Source organism: Schistocerca americana, chromosome 4, assembly GCF_021461395.2.
Source record: "Schistocerca americana isolate TAMUIC-IGC-003095 chromosome 4, iqSchAmer2.1, whole genome shotgun sequence".
Classification (NCBI taxonomy): Eukaryota; Metazoa; Arthropoda; class Insecta; order Orthoptera; family Acrididae; genus Schistocerca; species Schistocerca americana.
In genome coordinates, this window is record NC_060122.1 from 66,067,866 (window position 1) to 66,090,632 (window position 22,767).

General features: G+C 40.7%; 1 protein-coding gene across 1 annotated transcript in view; it reads left to right on the forward strand.

Annotated features, from left to right (window-relative positions):
• The first annotated feature begins 1,248 nt into the window (after positions 1–1,248).
• The window catches only part of LOC124613263 (zinc finger protein on ecdysone puffs-like), a 173,707-nt gene continuing 152,188 nt past the window's right edge, over positions 1,249–22,767 (forward strand). The window contains exons 1-3 of the mRNA XM_047141954.1: positions 1,249–1,303; positions 13,902–13,962; positions 14,097–14,474. Of these exons, the coding sequence (XP_046997910.1) occupies positions 14,201–14,474 (274 nt within the window). The 5' untranslated portion in view covers positions 1,249–1,303; positions 13,902–13,962; positions 14,097–14,200. The remainder of the gene's footprint in view (positions 1,304–13,901; positions 13,963–14,096; positions 14,475–22,767) is intronic.

A 22,767-nucleotide genomic window follows, 5' to 3' on the forward strand; every position in this document is an offset into this window, starting at 1 on the left:
GTGCTGGGAGTGATTACAATACTGGTGTCTGCAAAAAGAACTAATTCTGATTGTTTTACATTAGATTGTAGATCATTTACATATATGAGAAACAGTAGTGGACGCAAGATTGAGCCTTGGGAAGCCCATATGTGATTTCTTCGCAGTCAGAATTATGTCTGTGGATTCTTTTGGTTGAATTACCACTAAGTACAACTTTCTGCATTCTTTTGGCATGTTCCATTGGTTGGCTATATCATCAATCCCATAAAACTTCAATTTATCTAAGATTCACAAATCAGGTGCCTTGGATATGTCACAGAAAATATCTACCAGTGCTATTTTGTTATTTAATGGTTATAATATGTGGTGTGTGAGCATGTAAATGGCATTCTTAGCAGAGCAACCCTTCCGAAACCCAAACTGTGATTTGCTGAGGATATTATTATTGCCAGGGTGAGATACCATTGTAGAATACACCACCACCTCAAAAATTTTGGAAAATGATGTCAGCAGTGAAATAGGCCCTATCACCTTTCTTACAGAGTGGTTTAACAATGGTATATTTTAGTCTCTCTGGAAAAATGCCTTGGGTTAGTGATGCATTACATACTGGACTTATTGTGTGGGAACAAATCTTTAGTACTCTATTGGAAACACCATCAAAACCAGAAGAGCTTTTACTCTTGAGAGAATGTATGGCCCTCTCAGTTACAGAAGTAGAAGCTGGTGGTACATTCATATGATGTAATTTTATGAGAGTTACTTCAACATATTGCTGTGATCTTTCTCTTGAACTCTTGGTCCCTATGCTGCCTACTATGTTTCAGAAATGATTATTAAATAGATTTGCTACATGTCACATGTTATTTATAACCCTTCCATCCATTCAATTAAATAATGTATGGGTCTCAAAAATCATGTATATCCCTACCTCTTCCATATCCAGCATGTCTTCTGACTCTCATCTGCTATAGAAAAACGAATGCCAACTAATGTTTCTTGTGATCTTTTAAGTGCCTCTATGTCCTACCCATAAATCTGCAGTTCAGTGATATAAATAGCAAAGTATAAAAACAAACTGTTTGCATATCAAACTATCCTATAGTTTGATCATTATGAAATCTGTAATTCCTGGAATTGTATGTTGAGTGTAGCATTTTCTGCTCTAGTCTTGAAGAATGTTAGTGCAACATGTGATTTTTGTTGATGTTTTTTGTCATTATTTTTCTGAATATTTAATGAGAAAAAAAGCTCTGCTTGCAGGTATCAAAGGACATATGACACTGATTCAAGAAGGAATACAAACAGTGGAGAAAACAAGGTATGAGCCTGATTTCACATAACTGATTTACGAATTTCTAGTTGTATTCACGCTTCTTAAAACATTGTGATCACTATTTTTGCTATAGTTGAACAAAGTAATACATGCAAGTAAAGAAAAAAAGACCATGCTAGACAACAAGAAACCAGTAGTAGAGATAAATACAGGGTGTGTCAGAAAGAATCATCCAATTTGGACATCTATATTTCTGAAACTAATAAACATATACAATGAATTTTGTTTTTTTGATGAACAACAAACTCAAAAAGTTTTTTTCATACCTTTTCATAGTTGGACAATATGCCTCCCCTTGAGATGCCTGGTATATGTCAGTGCTGTATTCAAATTGTTAAATTGTTCGCACACTGCAGCGAACATGTATCGAGTTACAGATTCCTCAGTTGCTATCATGCGATGTCTCAGTTTACTCGTTATTGTTGGTAATGGAGGCACATAACCAGAGTATTTCATAAACCCCCACAATAAATAATCACATACAATCAGGTCTGGTGACCTTGGAGGCCAGTAATGTAAGTCTGAATCATTTAGTCCAGTGCAACTGATCCATCGTTCAGTAATACTTTGATTTAAAAATTCCTGCACTTCCGCGTGCCTGTATGGTGGTGCCCCATCCTGTTGGTAAATGGTCAATTGAATCAGTCTTCAACTGTGGGGGGAAAAAAGTTCTCAATCATATCGAGATATGTGTTTCCTATAACAATGTTCTTGGCAAAGAAAAATGGGCCATACACCTTTTCCTGTGAAACTACGCAAAAGACACAAATTTTTGGAGAGTCTCCCTGATGCGGTACAACTTCATCTGCTTGTTCCATACCCCATATTCTCACTTTGTGACATTCACCATTCCAGTTAAATGGAATATTGCCTCATTACTAAACACGAAGCATGGAAGAAAACTGTCATCCTCCATCTTGGCAAGAATGAAACTGCAGAACTCCACCTGTTGTTGTTTGTCACCTTCATGACGAGCTTGCAGTAGCTGAATTTTGTACGGTTTCATTTGTAAACGTTGACGCCACATGGACATCAGGGGCATGTTGAACTGTCGAGCTGCACGGCGAATGGATTTCTGCAGACTCCTTGTGAAACTATGGTAGATGCATTCCACATCTGTATCAGACACTCTGGTTGATTTGCCTTTACACAATCAACCCATTTCTCTGAATTGTTCATGCGATCATCTAATGCTCTGTACTGTAGGAGGATCCACACCATACCTAGTATGGAAGTCATGCTGAACTGTTATTACTGACCCGCACTGCGCAAAATATAGAACACAAAATGCTTTCTGTTGTCCAGACACCATTTTTACTAGGACTGATGTGGGCACACACTGCTGCTACATAGTGGTAACCATGTAAAACTCGGAGAGTTTGCTCTTTCCAAAAGTAGGTTTTTCGTGCACGTATCTCAAAGAACATAATAGTTGTGACTTTTTTTATAAATGGATAATTCTTTTTGATACATCCTGTATAAAACACACAAATTATAAAGAATATGCCAAAACATAACGTCTTTTTTAAAATTAAGATAGTTTTCTATAGTGAAGTGTAGTAATGGACTGGTCAGTAATTTGTTCTGTAAAATGGTGTTTTTCTTTACATCAAATTCCTATCCCGCGTCATCACCCACCCACCCACCCACATTGAACACGTCTATATATCATCCACTACCTGAAAACTAAATTCCAACAAGCCCATTCTTTCCCCCTTCCCAATTATCAGTTCTGGTATGCTGCAGTGCCTGTAACAACACATCCTACCAGCCCTATACATAGATACACTCCATAACAGAGGTGGTTAGCACATACACAAAACACAATCATTACTCATGACTTTGGCAACTGTTTGAGAGTGGGCTAGTGAGAAACTCATTGTTCGAATGAGGCAACTGTCACACTCACAGCTATAGGGAAATCTGTGAGGTATGACATGGCCTGCAATGAAAAGTGTACACATTTGTTACACGTACAGTTTAATCATCATCATAATATTTGTACCTTCGCATTTTCTTTCCCTCTTGCTTCCAAACATCATAACATCAGAAAATAAACATACTTTCCTAGCATGTACGTAGAAGCAAAATTTTTGTCTGCTATAGATATACTCTGTTTATGAATTTATTTAATCATTTTTCAATTAAAGAAGTTACATTCCTGAAGGTGTGTGGTAAAAGTAATTCTTTGGATCCTCTCATTTCCACGGAACGTAGACTCCAGGAGTGGAAATGTTGCCCAGACACTAACTGAAATTAAAAATATAAATTAATAAACTTTTGTTCTGTCGAATACAGTTCCCAATCTTGTTCTCTTACAATTTTAAAATAGTTAAGCCTATTTTTCAAAACTAGAGGGAAAAGAGCAAAATACAATGGTGATTACTCCCGTAATGGTCCCAAGCTGAAACTGCAGTAAATGAGAAATATTATTCAAAATTTTGATGAAATCCAAGGATACCTTTTTCCTAAATATGTTATCATGTTATGTTTTTCCATAATATGTTATCACTGCGTGAAGAGTTTGACAGAGCACTGAAAGACCTGAGTTGAGACAAGGCCCCGGGAGTAGACAACATTCCATTGGAACTACTGACGGCCTTGGGAGAGCCAGTCCTGACAAAACTCTACCATCTGGTGAGCAAGATGTATGAGACTGGTGAAATACCCTCAGACTTCAAGAAGAATGTGAAAATTACCGAACTATCAGTTTAATAAGTCACAGCTGCAAAATACTAACGCGAATTCTTTACAGACAAATGGAAAAACTGGTAGAAGCCATCCTCGGCGAAGATCAGTTAGGATTCCGCAGAAATATTGGAACACGTGAGGCAATACTGACACTACGACTTATCGTAGAAAATAGATTAAGGAAAGGCAAACCTACATTTCTAGCATTTGTAGACTTAGAGAAAGCTTTTGACAATGTTGACTGGAATATTCTCTTTCAAATTCTAAAGGTGGCAGGGGTAAAATACAGGGAGCGAAAGGCTATTTACAATTTGTACAGAAACCAGAAGGCAGTTATAAGAGTCGAGGGGCATGAAAGGGAAGCAGCGGTTGGGAAGGGAGTGAGACAGGGTTGTAGCCTCTCCCCGATGTTATTCAATCTGTATATTGAGCAAGCAGTAAAGGAAACAAAATAAAAATTTGGAGTAGGTATTAAAGTCCATGGAGAAGAAATAAAAACAATGAGTTTCGCCGATGACATTGTAGTTCTGTCAGAGACAGCAAAGGACTTGGAAGAGCAGTTGAACGGAATGGGCAGTGTCTTGAAAGGAGGATATAAGATGAACATCAACAAAAGCAAAACGAGGATAATGGAATGTAGTCAGATTAAGTCGGGTGATGCTGAGGGAATTAGATTAGGAAATGAGATTCTTAAAGTAGTAGAGGAGTTTTGCTATTTGGGGAGCAAAATAACTGATGATGGTCGAAGTAGAGGGGATATAAAATGTAGACTGGCAATGGCAAGGAAGGCGTTTATGAAGAAGAGAAATTTGTTAACATTGAGTATAGATTTAAGTGTCAGGAAGTCGTTTCTGAAAGTATTTGTGTGGAGTGTAGCCATGTATGGGAGTGAAACATGGACGATAAATAGTTTGGACAAGAAGAGAATAGAAGCTTTCAAAATGTGGTGCTACAGAAGAATGGTGAAGATTAGATGGGTAGATCACATAACTAATGAGGAGGTATTGAATAGAATTGGGGAGAAGAGGAGTTTGTGGCACAACTTGACAAGAAGAAGGGACCGGTTGGTAGGACATGTTCTGAGGCATCAAGGGATCACAAATTTAGCATTGGAGGGTAGCGTGGAGAGTAAAAATCGTAGAGGGAGACCAAGAGATGAATACACTAAGCAGATTCAGAAGGGTGTAGGTTGCAGTAAGTACTGGGAGATGAAGAAGCTTGCACAGGATAGAGTAGCATGGAGAACTGCATCAAACCAGTCTCAGGACTGAAGACAACAACAACAACATGTTATCAAAACTTTTTTTGTGTTCCAGATTTGATTTTAACTTCATTTTACAAAAAACCCTAGCGATATTCCCGAACCTTGAACAATAACAGAACTTCTTGCTTTATATGTAATTGAGATAATTTAACTTAAGTATGGTGATGTGTAGAAGAAATGCATGAGTTCCACCTTTCCCTATCCCCTCTTCTCTTCATTCTAAGGCTCTGTCCACTCACCGATCTCCATCTTCCCTTCTTTGTTCCCACTATCCGCCCCATCAATCGCCTTCAGACACTATAAGAGCTGTAAGAGTAAACTTCAACTTGTTCATTTGAAAGGGTTGTAAGAGTGGAGGAGGAAAACTTTGGGAAAATCTGTTAACATTGGTGTGGAATGTGCTCAAGATTTATTGTCGCAACAGTGCATATGGAATATATGAAATGATTACATTTATAGATCAGTAGCAGAAGCGATTCTGAGGTTCTGGGTATTGAGCCACTCTGAAACACCCATATTAATACATGGTGTAGCCTCTATGTGTGGCAATGAAGACACTGATTCTGGTGTCCAGTAAATCATACAGTTGCTGGATATTGTCATGGGACATGTTATGCCATGCCTGCTCAACCAGTTCACATAGTTCTGTGAGAGTTCTTGGTTGATAGGTTGCTTAAGTTACTTCTCATTCCATCATATCCCTCATGTGCTTGATTGGAGCCAAGTCTGCAGATCATGCAGGCCATAGAAGTGGCTGCACCTCTTGCAGAGCACATTGAGTTTCATGGGCAGTTTGTGGGTGGGCATTGTCCTATTGGGACAACACACCACCTTTCTTGTTTGTAAAAAAGACTGGGTCTAACCACATTCTGCGCATACCGAGCACTGGTTAGCATCCCCTCCAGAAACATCAAAGGTGAATGAGAGGTGTGCAAGCTCATAGTCCCACTGCTAATAACCAGTTTGCAACAGTTCATGTTGACACATCTGGGCTCACAAGCCCTCTGATCTGTGCTGTGATAGCTGAATAATCTGCCACTGCTGCCCTTACAATATGATCATCTTGGTGGGCATCTGTGCTACTTGGACATCCAGAGCCTCATCTATGGGTGCGAGAATATTCACATGACCACTGATAGTCAGTATCGTTGTGCGTTTGTCACAGCATGTTCAGCTTGTATGGCAATTCTCCAAAAGACCATCTTGTCACTTGGAAGGCCACAATTTGACCCCTTCCAAACTCACTCGGTTGTAGGAAGCAAGAGTGCATATCTATGGCATGGTTGCCTGCTTCACATGGTTGCATCACACTGAACCTTTTGGCTGTGAGCATTTTCTATTAAAGGAATGGCACTCTGTTAGCTACCACACTACACTATATGTTGGTGTATGGCATTGAAAGCATTATCAGTACATCTACTATCACCCAGATGGAATAAGCCATCATCCTATCAAAGTCGACATTGTCTTTCCAGGTGAACTACCCCCACCCACACCCACCCAGCAGTGTCGTAGCTTGAAATTATCCAAGCTGAAAACATTCCAGGTATGCCCAGTAGAATGTACAAGGCATGTCTCATCTGTTTTCTATAAAAGTTACCTTGTACAGTCTACTTTTATAGAACATCCTTCATTGTTGTCATAGCACTTCACTGTGACAAACAGTACTCAATTGCTAATGTGTCTTACGAGCAGTAAGAGCACAGTGGGAATACACAGGCTGTCTACGGCTCTTGGCCCATCGCACATTGTGCCTGAGGGTGTGCGACACCATGGCGAGGAGCTTACGAGCAAGTCTGAGGGCTGAGATGACGTGCTCTACTCCATAGCCTAATCTGCGTGTTCCGTGGACTCCACTTCACAGACAATGAAATCTGCTTGGATATTTATCCAAATCGACCATACTCTGACCCACCTATCCCACTCCAAATCAGGACTCCCCATTCCCTCTTCCTTCCCCATCTTTCCCTATCTCTTCTCCTCTTCATACTACAGCCCTGCCCTCACACCAGACTCTTCCTCCATTTCTGTGTTCCCACTATCCACCCCAACACTTAACCTTTATCTCCATGGACTTTACCCAGTAGTGCCTAACATTAAAGATGCATTTACAGCTGTTCAACTTTTTGTGTTCACTAGGCTCATGCATCTGTTGTTCCAAAGGGCGAGGGAATAAATGGTATAGTTCAAAGTTCACACATGCCTCTGCTCGTGCATGCGAGCAACCATGTGCAAGCACAGGAATCTCCCGATTCCAGTCGGGGAGACATGCAGTAGTTGCAAGTCTGTTAGCACTCTGGCCAGGTAATCTAATGAGAAAAACCTGTAAATTGAAAAGTTTTATCGTGCATTTGCTTACTTGTGTTTGGTTAGTTTTGCCAATTATGAAGCCAGTGTTAAACAAAATTACTGTCAGAAGTTCCTCACAAATAAGAACAACCTGTAAAGAAGAAAAGTTAAACCTGAATAAAATAGATGCCTTCATTTGTACTTCCCATGAGTACATGTTGAAGGAGAGAAATGGTTCTGGGGACCTTTAAGTGGTGAACCCTTTTGGTTCCTTTATGAGTAAAACATTTTCAGGGGTTGTTTTACTCATCGTATCAGGCATTCTGTCGCTGCAAAAGTCCTGGAGACAGTTACTGTAAAATTTCAACTTCAGAAAAGTTAAAATTAAAAATCATCTTGTATCACGTTATTTTAAAACATATTTATTGTACCTTAAAACAAAATTAAAGTATTATTACAATGGAAAACAATACTTACAATACAAAAGGAGCAGCTACATGCTCACTGCTCAAAACCCAAAACCAGACTGACTCCCCTCTGCCAACATGGCAGCCACCCTTTACTTTCTTAACAATCCCGAACAATCCTCGGCATTGTTTAAGATGAAAATTTGATTAATTAACAATTAAAATTTTATGTATATATATATATTTAAAAACAAAGATGATGTGACTTACCAAACAAAAGTGCTGGCAGGTCGATAGACACACAAAAATACACACAAAATTTAAGCTTTCACAACCAACGGTTGCTTCATCAGGAAAGAGGGAAGGAGAGGCAAAGACGAAAGGATGTGGGTTTTAAGGGAGAGGGTAAGGAATCATACCAATCCCGGGAGCGGAAAGACTTACCTTAGGGGGAAAAAAGGACAGGTATACACTCGCACACACACACATATCCATCTGCACATACACAGACACAAGCAGACATTTGTAAAGGCAAAGAGTTTGGGCAGAGATGTCAGTCGAGATGGAAGTACAGAGGCAAAGATGTTTTTGAAAGACAGGTGAGGTATGAGCGGCGGCAACTTGAAATTAGCGGAGGTTGTGGCCTGGCGGAATACGAGAAGAGAGGATATACTGAAGGGAAAGTTCCCATCTCCGGAGTTCTGACAGGTGGGTATTAGTGGGAAGTATCCAGATAACCCGGACGGTGTAACACTGTGCCAAGATGTGCTGGTCATGCACTGAGGCATGTTTAGCCACAGGGTGATCCTCATTACCAACAAACACTGTCTGCCTGTGTCTGTTCATGCGAATGGACAGTTTGTTGCTGGTCATTCCCACGTAGAAAGCTTCACAGTGTAGGCAGGTCAGTTGGTAAATCACGTGGGTGGTTTCACACGTGGCTCTGCCTTTGATCGTGTACACCTTCCGGGTTACAGGACTGGAGTAGGTGGTGGTAGGAGGGTGCATGGGACAGGTTTTACACCGGGGGCGGTTACAAGGGTAGGAGCCAGAGGGTAGAGAAGGTGGTTTGGGGATTTCATAGGGATGAACTAAGAGGTTACGAAGGTTAAGTGGACGGCGGTAAGACACTCTTGGTGGAGTGGGGAGGATATCATGAAGGATGGATCTCATTTCAGGGCAGGATTTGAGGAAGTCATCATTCTTCCAGCGGACAAGGGTTCCACGACTGTGGTACGTGATCGTCGGGAGTATGTGGCTGAGAGACTGCGTCAGCTTTCAGACAACACTACATATGCCAAGGTAATCCCATTCCTGACGTCCAGGCGGAGCTTCAAGGAATCCTCAGAACCTTAGGCCCCCTACAAAACCTTTCACCTGACTCCATCAACCTCCTGACCCCACCGACACCCTGCACCCCTACCTTCTACCTTCTTCCTAAAATTCACAAACCCAATCATCCCGGCCGCCCCATTGTAGCTGGTTACCAAGCCCCCTTAGAACGTATCTCTGCCTACGTAGATCATCACCTTCAACCCATTACGTGCAGTCTCCCATCCTTCATCAAAGACACCAACCACTTTCTCGAACGCCTGGAATCCTTACCCAATCCGTTACCCCCAGAAACCATCCTTGTAACCATTGATGCCACTTCCTTATACACAAATATCCCGCACGTCCAGGACCTCGCTGCGATGGAGCACTTCCTTTCATGCCGATCACCTGCCACCCTACCTAAAACCACTTTCCTCATTACCTTCGCCAGCTTCATCCTGACCCACAACTTCTTCACTTTTGAAGGCCAGACATACCAACAATTAAAGGGAACAGCCATGGGTACCAGGATGGCCCCTTCGTACGCCAACCTATTCATGGGTCGCTTAGAGGAAGCCTTCTTGGTTACCCAGGGCTGCCAACCCAAAGTTTGGTACAGATTTATTGATGACATCTTCATGATCTGGACTCACAGTGAAGAACAACTCCAGCATTTCCTCTCCAACCTCAACTCCTTTGGTTCCATCAGATTCACCTGGTCCTACTCCAAATCCCATGCCACTTTCCTTGATGTTGACCTCCACCTGTCCAATGGCCAGCTTCACATGTCCGTCCACATCAAACCCACCAACAAGCGACAGTACCTCCATTACGACAGCTGCCACCCATTCCACATCAAACGGTCCCTTCCCTACAGCCTAGGTCTTCGTGGCAAACGAATCTGCTCCAGTCCGGAATCCCTGAAGCGTTACACCAACAACCTGAAAACAGCTTTCGCATACCGCAACTACCCTCCCGACCTGCTACAGAAGCAAATGACCAGAGCCACTTCCTCATCCTCTCAAACCCAGAACCTCCCACAGAAGAACCACAAAAGTGCCCCACTTGTGACAGGATACTTTCCGGGACTGGACCAGACTCTGAATGTGGCTCTCCAGCAGGGATACGACTTCCTCGAATCCTGCCCTGAAATGAGATCCATCCTTCATGAAATCCTCCCCACTCCACCAAGAGTGTCTTTCCGTTGTCCACCTAACCTTCGTAACCTCTTAGTTCATCCCTATGAAATCCCCAAACCATCTTCCCTACCCTCTGGTTCCTACCCTTGTAACCGCGCCCGGTGTAAAACCTGTCCCATGCACCCTCCCACCACCACCTACTCCAGTCCTGTAACCCGGAAGGTGTACATGATCAAAGGCAGAGCCACGTGTGAAAGCACCCACGTGATCTACCAACTGACCTGCCTACACTGTGACGCATTCTATGTGGGAATGACCAGCAACAAACTGTCCATTCGCATGAATGGACACAGGCAGACAGTGTTTGTTGGTAATGAGGATCACCCTGTGGCTAAACATGCCTTGGTGCACGGCCAGCACATCTTGGCACAGTGTTACACCGTCCGGGTTATCTGGATACTTCCCACTAACACCAACCTATCCGAACTCCGGAGATGGGAACTTGCTCTTCAATATATCCTCTCTTCCCGTTATCCACCAGGCCTCAATCTCCGCTAATTTCAAGTTGCCGCCACTCATACCTCACCTGTCATTCAACAACATCTTTGCCCCTGCACTTCTGCCTCGACTGACATCTCTGCCCAAACTCTTTGTCTTTAAATATGTCTGCTTGTGTCTGTATATGTGTGGATGGATATGTGTGTGTGTGCGAGTGTATACCCGTCCTTTTTTCCCCCTAAGGTAAGTCTTTCCGCTCCCGGGATTGGAATGACTCCTTACCCTCTCCCTTAAAACCCACATCCTTTCGTCTTTCCCTCTCCTTCCCTCCTTCCTGATGAGGCAACAGTTTGTTGCTAAAGCTTGAATTTTGTGTGTATGTTTGTGTTTGTTTGTGTGTCTGTCGACCTGCCAGCACTTTCATTTGGTAAGTCACATCATCTTTGTTTTTAGATATATTTTTCCTACGTGGAATGTTTCCCTCTATAAGATGATGTGACTTACCAAACAAAAGCACTGGCATGTTGAAAGACACACAAACATACACAAAATTCAAGCTTTCGCAACCAACGGTTGATTCATCAGGAAAGAGGGAAGGAGAGGGAAAGACGAAAGGATGTGGGTTTTAAGGGAGGGGGTAAGGAGTCATTCCAATCCCGGGAGGGGGATGACTTACCTTAGGGGGAAAAAGGACAGGTATACACTCGCGCGCGCACACACACACACACACACACACATCGATCCGCACATATACAGACACAAGCAGACATCTTGTGTGAGTGTATACCTGTCCCTTTTTCTCCCTAATGTACGTCTTTCCGCTCCCGGGACTGGAATGACTCCTTACCTTCTCCCTTAAAACCCACATCCTTTCGTCTTTCCCTCTCCTTCCCTCTTTCCTGATGAAGCAACCGTGAGTTGCAAAAGCTCGAAATTTGTGTGTGTGTGTGTGTGTGTGTGTGTGTGTGTGTGTGTGTGTTTGTGTTTGTGTTTGTTATTGTCTCTATCAACATACCAATGCTTTCGTTCGGTAAGTTACAGCATCTTTGTTTTTAGATATATTTTTCCCACGTGGAATGTTTCCCTCTATTATATATAGGCCTTTACAAATGTCTGCTTGTGTCTGTATATGTGCGGATGGATATGTGTGTGTATGCGCGAGTGTATACCTGTCCTTTTTTCCCCTAAGGTAAGTCTTTCCACTCCCAGGGTTGGAATAACTCCTTACCCTCTCCCTTAAACCCCACATCCTTTCATCTTTCCCTCTTTCCTGATGAAGCAACCGTTGGTTGCAAAAGCTTGAATTTTGTGTGTGTGTTTGTGTTTGTTTGTGTGTCTATCAACATGCCAACGCTTTCGTTTGGTAAGGTACATCATCTTTGTTTTTAGATATATTTTTCCCACATGGAATGTTTCATTTTATCTGCTCAGTACAGTAAGTACACTACGATATTAGTACATGTCTCTTAATTCTTTCGAGAATAAACTCTCAAATAAGAAATTACAATAATACATTTATATTTTCTATTAATAACTGGAGACTCCCCTCACGGGAATTATTCCCTTCATTTACAGAGCTTCTACACTTTGAACTGAAATAGATTAAACAGTTATTTTCTCAGTTATAAGTTTTTCTGGATGAGTTACATATTTTGTTTACATGTGCAATCCTGAATTAGACCGGGAATTGTCCATTTAAATAAGCCTCAATGGGCCATTACGTTTCATGAGGCAGTATGATTTATAGGCCATTTGTGTCAACAAGAGTAAATAAAAGAACTCTGAAATCGTGCTTACAATTGACATAGCGGTTTTCGCTGTTTTGTGTGTTCTGTGAAACCATATGTTTGCCATCAAAGCCCTAAACAGTGTGAGAAATTCCATCTCATTTCAAACTCTTAGTGACATCCTACAACTTTTCTCTAGAGTTGTAAGTCTGAAGGTTAACAAAACGAAACTAAAATGTGTAATTAAACCCTTTCTTCACAAAGCTTCCTGTCTGTATTCCTCTAAAGTATTGCATGTTCAGAAATACACACACATTTACATATTCTTACACTGCTTACCGTAATGTTAACCATGATATACGTCTTGGATGTATGTTCCGTCTTCGCAGCTAACTGAAAGGCAGATTGTTATTTGCCATGTGTTTCACTTCTTTTATTTATGGAGCAACTTCAGTAACAATTACCAGTGTTGTTAGTTCATGTGTGTCATCCTGGAGATGTCTTTACTCGGTCTCTATATGCCAGATGGCCGATTTTCAGTGTTTTTCGACCACATTTATTATAACACTTCACTTCCACTTTTCACTTTGTACATTCAGTACAGAGTGAACAGTGCAGGTGAAGTGTTGAAATAAATGTGCTCAAAAAAAAAAAAGCTGAAAATTGGCCACATCGATTATGAAAACTGAGTAAAGACCTATCCAGGATAATATACAATGAATTAGTAACATTGTAAATCACCAATGAAGATGCTTCATACATAAAAGAAGTGAAATGTGTATGGCAAAAAACAAACTGTCTTTCATTTAGTTGCAAAGACAGGACATACATCTATAACTTTTGATGCAACTAAGGAACAACGGAAAATGAAATTAAGATGATGAAATAAGTGTTTTTTCTCCAAAAAAAAGTGTTACATGGTCATCAACCTAGCTTAACGTAGAGTTCCAGTGCCTTCACCAGAAAGTGGAAAATTCCTTAGATCATGTTAGATTTTGATGCAGTATATACCTTGAACTTCAAAATCGTAACTTTAGTCATTTACATATCTGTGAGTGATGTATATTATGAAGTTAGACAGACATACTGCCATGTCTACACTCTCTCTCTCTCTCTCTCTCTCTCTCTCTCTCTCTCTCTCTCTCTCTGTGTGTGTGTGTGTGTGTGTGTGTGTGTGTGTGTGTGTGTGTGTGTGTGTGGTTAATTACTGTGATTCACCAAAAGTAATATTAGCTTTCTGTCTTGGTTTTGCAGCTATTCTTCAAACAGAACAGTCAAAAAATCCACTCCAGCTGTTCAGACTATACAGATGTGGGTTAGTGTTACCATTTGTAAATTGTTATTGAATTTTGAATTGTTTTAATTGAAGTTACTTTGATAACTTGAGTGGGTAAGCACAAGTGGAGAGGACCAAAAAGCAATTCTAAACATTTTTTGGTGATTGAACAGGTGAAAAGAGAGAGAGAAATATCAGACGTGGAAATGAATGGAGAACAGGATCAAATCTGTGTAACGAAAATGGGTATAAAACTAAGCAGAAGGCTCATTCTGAAATGCGCCAACCAAGATCTAGGAAAAGAAAGGGTTCTGTATCTCCTGCTAAAAACACTGACTCTGCCATAGATGGAATAAAGAAAAAAAGGAGGAATGCTCGTAAACGGGCAAAAATAAAAAGGATTGCCTGTGAGTCATCTGTTATGCCAAACAGTGATAGTGCTTCTTCCAGTACTCACAAATCACCGTATATTCAAGAAAACCGAATCGGAGATGACCCCATTACACAGATTACTAGAACTGTATCTAATTTTGCAGAAGAAACACCAAGTTGTAAGTAGTTACTTCACATAAGTATTTAATAATTGTTATTGGTAGTTTCTATTTTTATAAGACTCTGATATCATCTCTGTATTGCAGTTTTATCAGTTCACACAGGTAAGTACCTTAGTTCTCATGAGTATTGAAAGATGTTATGTGATCAAGAAATCATCAGGAACACTTAGTACTAATTTTTAAATATTCCTGCTAGCGTAGAGCATCACTCACACATAGAATAGACATTGAACTGCAGGCTGGCACACACATGGTAACTAGTTAAGTTACCTATCTCTGCAACTACTTCTGAGCTAAGGTCTTACTAAACCATCTTACCTACTTAGTTGCCCTCATTAGCTAGCACCTCTTTCCTGATCATTGAAACTGGCTGAAAACATTTGGTGACAATAGAATGATTCCAATAATGTAAATCACGCATTATATAGGGCTGAATTTCTGTGACTTTTAATAACATTTTTATACACTTAACAGTTGATGGCCAGTCATGCAGGTAGATGAATAGCTACAAACTGCTATACAGTCGTCGTGCTGTAGACCTAAGCATGATGAGATAATTAGTGACTGTTTAGTGTGGCATAAGAACAATTAACATTATAATAACAAGATTAGCCACTGTGTTGGGTAGCAGAATAATTTCGCCAGAATAACACACTGGTTTTCAGGCTGAGCAAAAGACACCACAAATAAATGAGGTTGCACAGTGAAAGTATGTCCACACTATTAAGATTGTTGCTGCATTGGATTGTTATTGTAGCAGCACACCATTTTCAGTTAATCACAGTTATCAAAGTTGAATGCTAATTCACAATGTGAAATCACGCAGGGTAGCCGCGTGGTCTGAAGTGTCGTGTCGCGGTTTGCACAGCTCCCCCCACGTTGGAGGTTCGAATTCCCCTCGGGTGTGTGTGTGTGTGTGTGTGTGTGTGTGTGTGTGTGTGTGTGTGTGTGTGTGTGTGTGTTTTGTCCTTAGAGCAAGGTAGTTTAAGGTAGATTAAGTAAAGTGTAAGCCTAGGGGCCGATCACTTCAGCAGTTTAGTCCCATAGGAACTAACCACCAACACAACATGAAATAATTAAATGAAATTGTCATTGAGTTTAATAAATGACACACAACAGGATGTGAGGTCCTTCTCAAACACAGTACATTTTAGAGACCGATCATGGCGAACTTTCCCATACTGACCAACACAGCTGTAGTGCCTATTATTTCTAACTGCAGACTGCATGCTCTGGAATTCAAATGGTGTTACAAAGACTGGTGTATGAACTAACTTGTTTCATAAACTGCATAGTACTTTGAAAATAGATAAGATTAAATTTGGTTGTTTTGAAATAACTACAAGCTTTTACAAGAATTTATCTTATAAAAAATGCTACTGGTTAGAAACTTAGAAAAATATGCAGATACTATTATGCCTCCACGATGTTAATCCTTTATTTACAAATATAAGCACCATATTCAAACCCATAGTGAGTTACATGAAATTGTTAGTAGTGTTGTATGTGATACTGTACAGATAAGTTATAGTAACAAAAGTAGGGAGTTGAAGGTCAGAGTCCAATAGTGGTTTGGGCAAAATCTACAATGAAGATGGGTAGTATACCACAACTTCAGATTTAATTATTTCATAAGATTTCATATGTTTCAGCTAATTTAAAGTATTTTACTGTAAAGTTGGAATGCTTGGCTTTCAAATGGTGTAGATTATTACATTGGTATCTGCCAATTAGCTCATAGGTTTCTCTACTTATCGAAGTGGACTATTATCTTAAATTAATTATAACTTTTAATTAACTTAATCTATAGCCAAACTAATGGTATCAATGGACTCAGTGCTGTGAGAAGAAGAGACTGAACAGTAAAATTAAATTGAACTTTGTCTGATAACTAATTTGCAGGTTTTCGTGTACCTATTAATGTTACATAAACAACTTTATTGGACATGTAATAAACTTGGAGGAAATTGATAATTATTGGGAGCTGATGACAAAATAGACAGGTAGTACTCATTTGTTACATTACATGGCGTGTAACGATATTGGTTAGAGCATATGGGGGGGGGGGGTCAGAGAAAAGGCATTGATGGGGAAAGAGAAGAACAGCAGAAAAAGTCATTTTGAGAGATTGTGCCAGTGTGAAAAAATAAAGGCGGATGCAGAGAAGCTGCAAAAAAGTGGAGAAAATACTGTTAAGTAATTTATCTGCATCTCTTCTGATGGTGATATATGGTTTTCAAAAGTTAAGTGTGTTAGGAATGAGGATAGAAGTACATTGCATATCTACTTTGCTGTAAGTGGATTTATTATCAGATTAAACAATGGAAAATCCAGGAAGGATTAATGACAATATTATGAAAACGAAAGACTGCTATTCACTGTACAGTGGAGAATTTGAGACTCAGACAGGCACAATAAAAAGATTACTAAACACGTAAGCTTTGGCCAAAGGACCTTCTCCTCAAATAGACAAAACACACACACACACACACACACACACACACACACACACACCACTTCATACAAACGCAACTTGCACACATGACCACTGTCTCTGGCTGCCAAGGTCTGAGCTAAGACTTTCCAGGGTTGCCACAAGTTCTGGAAATCAGGGAATTTAAAACGCATCAGGGAAATTTGAAAAAAACACTGGAAAAATCTCATTTTTGTCTCAGTAGATAAAATGGTTTGTTTACTGAGATATAATGCATTGTTTCAGGATGGGCTCAGCTGAATACATGCGCTGCTCCCCTACTGCCTCATTCTTTCCGCTTCTCCCCTTCCTACTATTCCCTCAGCTTGCAGTCAGTGCTTCCACCACATCTTGCCACTAGCCTAGCAGCTGCCAATGAGAGTCAGGGAGGCATGACATGTGAGTGTTTGGATCTGATGGTCAGAGACTGGTGATGGAGTAGCCAGAGACAGCAGTCATATGTGCATGAATTGTGTCTGAGTGATTATGTGAAAGTGTGTGTGCTCTCATTTTCTGACAAAAGCTGTGGCCAAAAATTTAGTTGTGGTAGTGTGATTATCTTCCCTACGTGCCTGTGTGTGGCTCAGTGATCATCTTTACCGTGATTTGTTTCCTATCCTCATTAGTATTGATTCTCAGAGTATTCGAGCAAGTTATCTGTTGCATGGATTGATCATCACAGTCTCATTTTATCAACATGATGTCTGTGATACATGATGTTAGCCATGCAAGTGGACTTCAACGATGGGCCAAAACCGCATGCCATTCCTGCGGGTAACTGTGAATGGATCGGGCCAGCCGGTCTGAAGCCCACTAATGTGCAGGCCATGCCCATCGGATCTAGTCTCATCGATCTGACCGCAGGCCGGGTCTGTTTGTGTGTGGCGTAGTGCAGTGGATTTTCATGGTTTATCCAAGGACCCAGGACTGCAGTGCTTCTTGGCAGGCTGGAGGCCACGGGTGATAGATTTCAGGAATTGCGACTGTCTCACCACAAGTACATTGTACAGTGCGGTGTTTTATAGCCATTTTGTATATTCTAGTACATTTTGGCACTTTGAAAGGAGTTCATATATTAGAAAGTATGGATTATAAGCAGAAAAAAATTGTGGCAGTTGTTGGCGGTTTGTACGTCATGTACTCATATATTTCTCAAAAGAAAAATCGCACAATGAAATGTAGAATGAAATTGTCATGTGGCATTGATGGCTGGGAGGCCCCATCCGAGGAAATTTCACCGCCGGGTTGCAAGTCTTCGTATAGGTGATGCCACATTGGGTAACTTGCACGTAGGTGATCTTGAAATGATGATGAGGACAACACAACACCCAGTCCACAAGTGTAGAAAATCTCCAAACTGGCCGGGAGTCAAACCCGGGCCTGCTGCATGTTGGGAAAATAAGTTGCCACTCAGCTTAGCAGGTGGACACACAATACCTCTAAAATAATAGACACAATACAATGAGCAATAACTGACAATAATGAGCGTAGTAGAACCAACATTTTATTGGCAGTCATCTATAGTGTTAGTTTACACAACTCTTCCGTGCCTTAAACATTTCTTTCAAGTGGCCTACATTTTTCTGAGATTATTTCTGAACTCAGCGAAGGTATTTTACATATGTCTTGCGACTCCAAGGAAATGCATATTTTTGTCACCAAACGTATTTGATTTTATTGAAATCAAATAACATCAGTGGTCTTCGTGAAACACATGTCCGGCCCTGGTTGCTGAGTGGTCAGGGTGACAGAATGTCAATCCTAAGGGCCTGGGTTCGACTCTCGGCTGGGTCGGAGATTTTCTCCGCTCAAAAATGAGATCGACAGGAAGTGCAAAACAGCTAAGTAGGGATGGCTAGAGGACAAATATAAGGATATAGAGGCTTATCTCACTAGGGGTAAGATAGATACTGCCTACGGGAAAATTAAAGGGACCTTTGGAGAAAAGAGAACCACTTGTATGAATATCAAGAGCTCAGATGGAAACCCAGTTCTAAGCAAAGAAGGGAAAGCAGAAAGGTGGAAGGAGAATATAGAGGATCTATACTGAGGCGATATTCTTGAGGACAATATTATGGAAATGGAAGAGGATGTAGATGAAGATGAAATGGGAGAAATGCTACTGCGTGAAGAGTTTGACAGAGCACTGAAAGACCTAAGTTGGAACAAGGCCCCGGGAGTAGACAACATTCCATTAGAACTACTGACAGCCTTGGGAGAGCCAGTCCTGACAAAACTCTACCATCTGGTGAGCAAGATGTATGAGACAGGCGAAATTCCCTCAGCCTTCAAGAAAAATATAATAATTCCAATCCCCAAGAAGGCAGGTGTTGACTGATGTGAAAATTACTGAACTATCAGTTTAATAAGTCACAGCCGCAAAATACTAACGCGAATTCTTTACAGACAAATGGAAAAACTGGTAGAAGCCGACCTCGGAGAAGATCAGTTTGGATTCCGTAGAAATGTTGGAACACATGAGGCAATACTGACCCTACGACTTATCTTAGAAGGAAGATTAAGGAAAGGCAAACCTACGTTTCTAGCATTTGTAGACTTAGAGAAAGCTTTTGACGATGTTGACTGGAATACCCTCTTTCAAATTCTGAAGGTGGCAGGGGTAAAATACAGGGAGCGAAAGGCTGTTTAGAATTTGTACAGAAATCAGATGGCTGTTATAAGAGTCGAGGGACATGAAAGGGAAGCAGTGGTTGGGAAAGGAGTGAGACAGGATTGTAGCCTCTCCCTGATGCTATTCAATCTGTATATTGAGCAAGCAATAAAGGAAACAAAAGAAAAGTTCAGAGTAGGTATTAAAATCCATGGAGAAGAAATAAAAACTTTGAGGTTCGCTGATGACATTGTAATTCTGTCAGAGGCAGCAAAGGACTTGGAAGAGCAGTTGAACGGAATGGACAGTGTCTTGAAAGGAGGATGCAAGATGAACATCAACAAAAGCAAAACGAGGATAATGGAATGTAGTCAAATTAAGTCTGGTGATGCTGAGGGAATTAGATTAGGAAATGAGATTCTTAAAGTAGTAGAGGAGTTTTGCTATTTGGGGAACAAAATAACTGATGATGGTCGAAGTAGAGAGGATATATAATGTAGACTGGCAATGGCAATGGCAATGGCAGTGGCAAGTGTTTCTGAAGAAGAGAAATTTGTTAACATCGAGTATTTATTAAAGTGTCAGGAAGCCGTTTCTGGAAGTATTTGTATGGAGTGTAGCCATGTATGGAAGTGAAACATGGACGATAAATAGTTTAGACAAGAAGAGAATAGAAACTTTCGAAATGTGGTGCTACAGAAGAATGCTGAAGATTAGATGGGTAGATCACATAACTAATGATGAGGTATTTAATAGAATTGGGGAGAAGAGGAGTTTGTGGCACAACTTGACTAGAAGAAGGGATCGATTGGTAGGACATGTTCTGAGGCATCAAGGGATGACTAATTTAGTACTGGAGGGCAGCGTGGAGAGTAAAAATCCTAGAGGGAGACCAAGAAATGAATACACTAAGCAGATTCAGAAGGATGTAGGCTGCAGTAGGTACTGGGAGATGAAGAAGCTTGCGCAGGATAGAGTAGCATGGAGAGCTGCATTAAACCAGTCTCAGGACTGAAGACCACAACGACGACATCACTCTTTTAAGGCAGATATTGCAGAGTAATGGCTGTAAGTAGTAGCGGTTATTGGGTAATTTACTAGAAGAGTTATTACTAGTAAATAATATGAATTCATCAAAGCGATTGCGAAAAATCAGATGAAATGAAGTAGTTCATCTGACCTATTTTTTGACAATATTTTCCTGATCTTTGTGCACAACTGGGAGGATGGTAGAAGATAGATCATGCCTTAAGTTACTCAGTAGGAGATGCAGTGGAATGGGGAACCAGTCATTCTGAATATTTTACATCTTAGGAGGACTTTAAAGAAAATTTAAGAGAGAATACTGGTCTGTAAGCATATAGGAAAAATTGGCATTATAGTTGTTAGATCCAAAATACTATAATCCACAAATTAACTCGGGCAAATGCATTACAATGGAATTAGGACTATTTTGTAGAACTTACTGTTCTGGAAAACATACTACATGGACACAACTAGTTCCAGAATTTCAGGTAATCCTAAATGAACTACCACATATGTCAACAAGATCAGCTCTGTTAGAGATTATGAATAAAATCCTTATAGGAAAACCCTTGTTGAAAATTTTTACCTGGCCATTATCACCAGAGACTGACTTAGAAAAATTGCAAGAAAGGGTACAGGAGAATCTGCATGATAGGCACAGAAAGTGTAGTAACCACAACCAACAGCGGTAATGCCTTGGGCTGCAGATCAGAGCTGCGAGGCGGGGAAGCCGCCGGCGGTGGAGCACGCACCACCAGGTAAACACAGGACGAGTCGGACAACAGACCACGACCGACTATGAGCGACACAACAAGGAAGAGATAAACAACGGAGGCTTGTGGAAACCACAACACCAAACACCAAACGTAAATCCACTTGGAACCAGAGCCAGGCAAGTGTCAACAACGAGCAACAACCAGAACGCAGTACCGCTGAGATAGAAACGAAATCCAGAGCAAGTACCAGACTGGCTGGACTAGGGCAGAGCGGGTCCCTATATATGAAACCGGAGGGAGCGGCTATTGGCCGCTGTCTGCACGTGGCTTAGTGGTGACGCCCTCGCTGCGGGAGAGCCGCTGTGCGGAATAGCTGCCGCGGAGGCGGAGCCCTCTATGGGCTGACCATGTCCATTTGTTCTGCCGCATGTTCAACTTCTGCGTGTTCGACTTCTGCGGCGGAAGGTACTAGAGAAAGGAATCAAGACTTCTAATGATAAAGCTATTACACCTAGATGATACGGTATTAGTGCGTGATTTTCATCATAGCTCAAGCTTAAAGGAGGAGGCAAATAAATATTCCCTTGGTACAGGGGACCATTCAGAGTCCAAGACATATCACATCCGAAAGCAGTATATTGATGCAGGACAAAGTAAATAATTGTACAATATAGATATTCTTAAAAGATGCAAGGCCCCAGGAAGTTTATGTCCTTCATGAATTCGGAATTTGGTGGATTGACGACCAACAGCTGACCCATTAAATTATTTCCATATTTCTCTTTTTAGTTTACCCAGAGAGAATTTCTTTCTTTCTTTGACTGTCTTGTTATCTTCTAGTGAAGTAATATCTTCCACTGTCACTTCTTCCATAAAAATAACTGTAAGAACACAAAAAGAGTCTGAGCTCAACGTGAAAATGGCCAGTGAGGTCCCTATGTGTACAACAGATGGACTTATAGTGTCTAGTGCTTGTTTTGTCACTACTGAAATGCTATGTTAAGTTAATAAATTATCAATTAGTCCATAAACTTAACTGTACTAAAGATTAGATTTATCATGAATATGTGACAGTTAATATTTCCATGTCATTCATTTCACTATATGTTACCATGTACATATGGTACATGAAAAAGAATAAGAAGGATTTTATTTTTATTCTCATATGATATTATAAGGAGGAACATTTAGTACTACAAAAGTATAGAGAAGTGAAATAGCAATGACAACATACTTCTGATAAACTATGAATGTAGTAAAATGACTATTTAAGAATTAGAAGTAAAATGTTATCAGCTTTATACATTTCATAAAACTGAATGAAAGAGAATAGTACGGTTGGGTTTATATGTGATTTTTGTTTTTTGGTGGGGGGGGGGGGGGGGGGGGTGTCAATCATGGGTAGTGAGGTATCACTTCTAAAAATGTATTGATGGATGAATAGACTGACTTTAACGATTATAG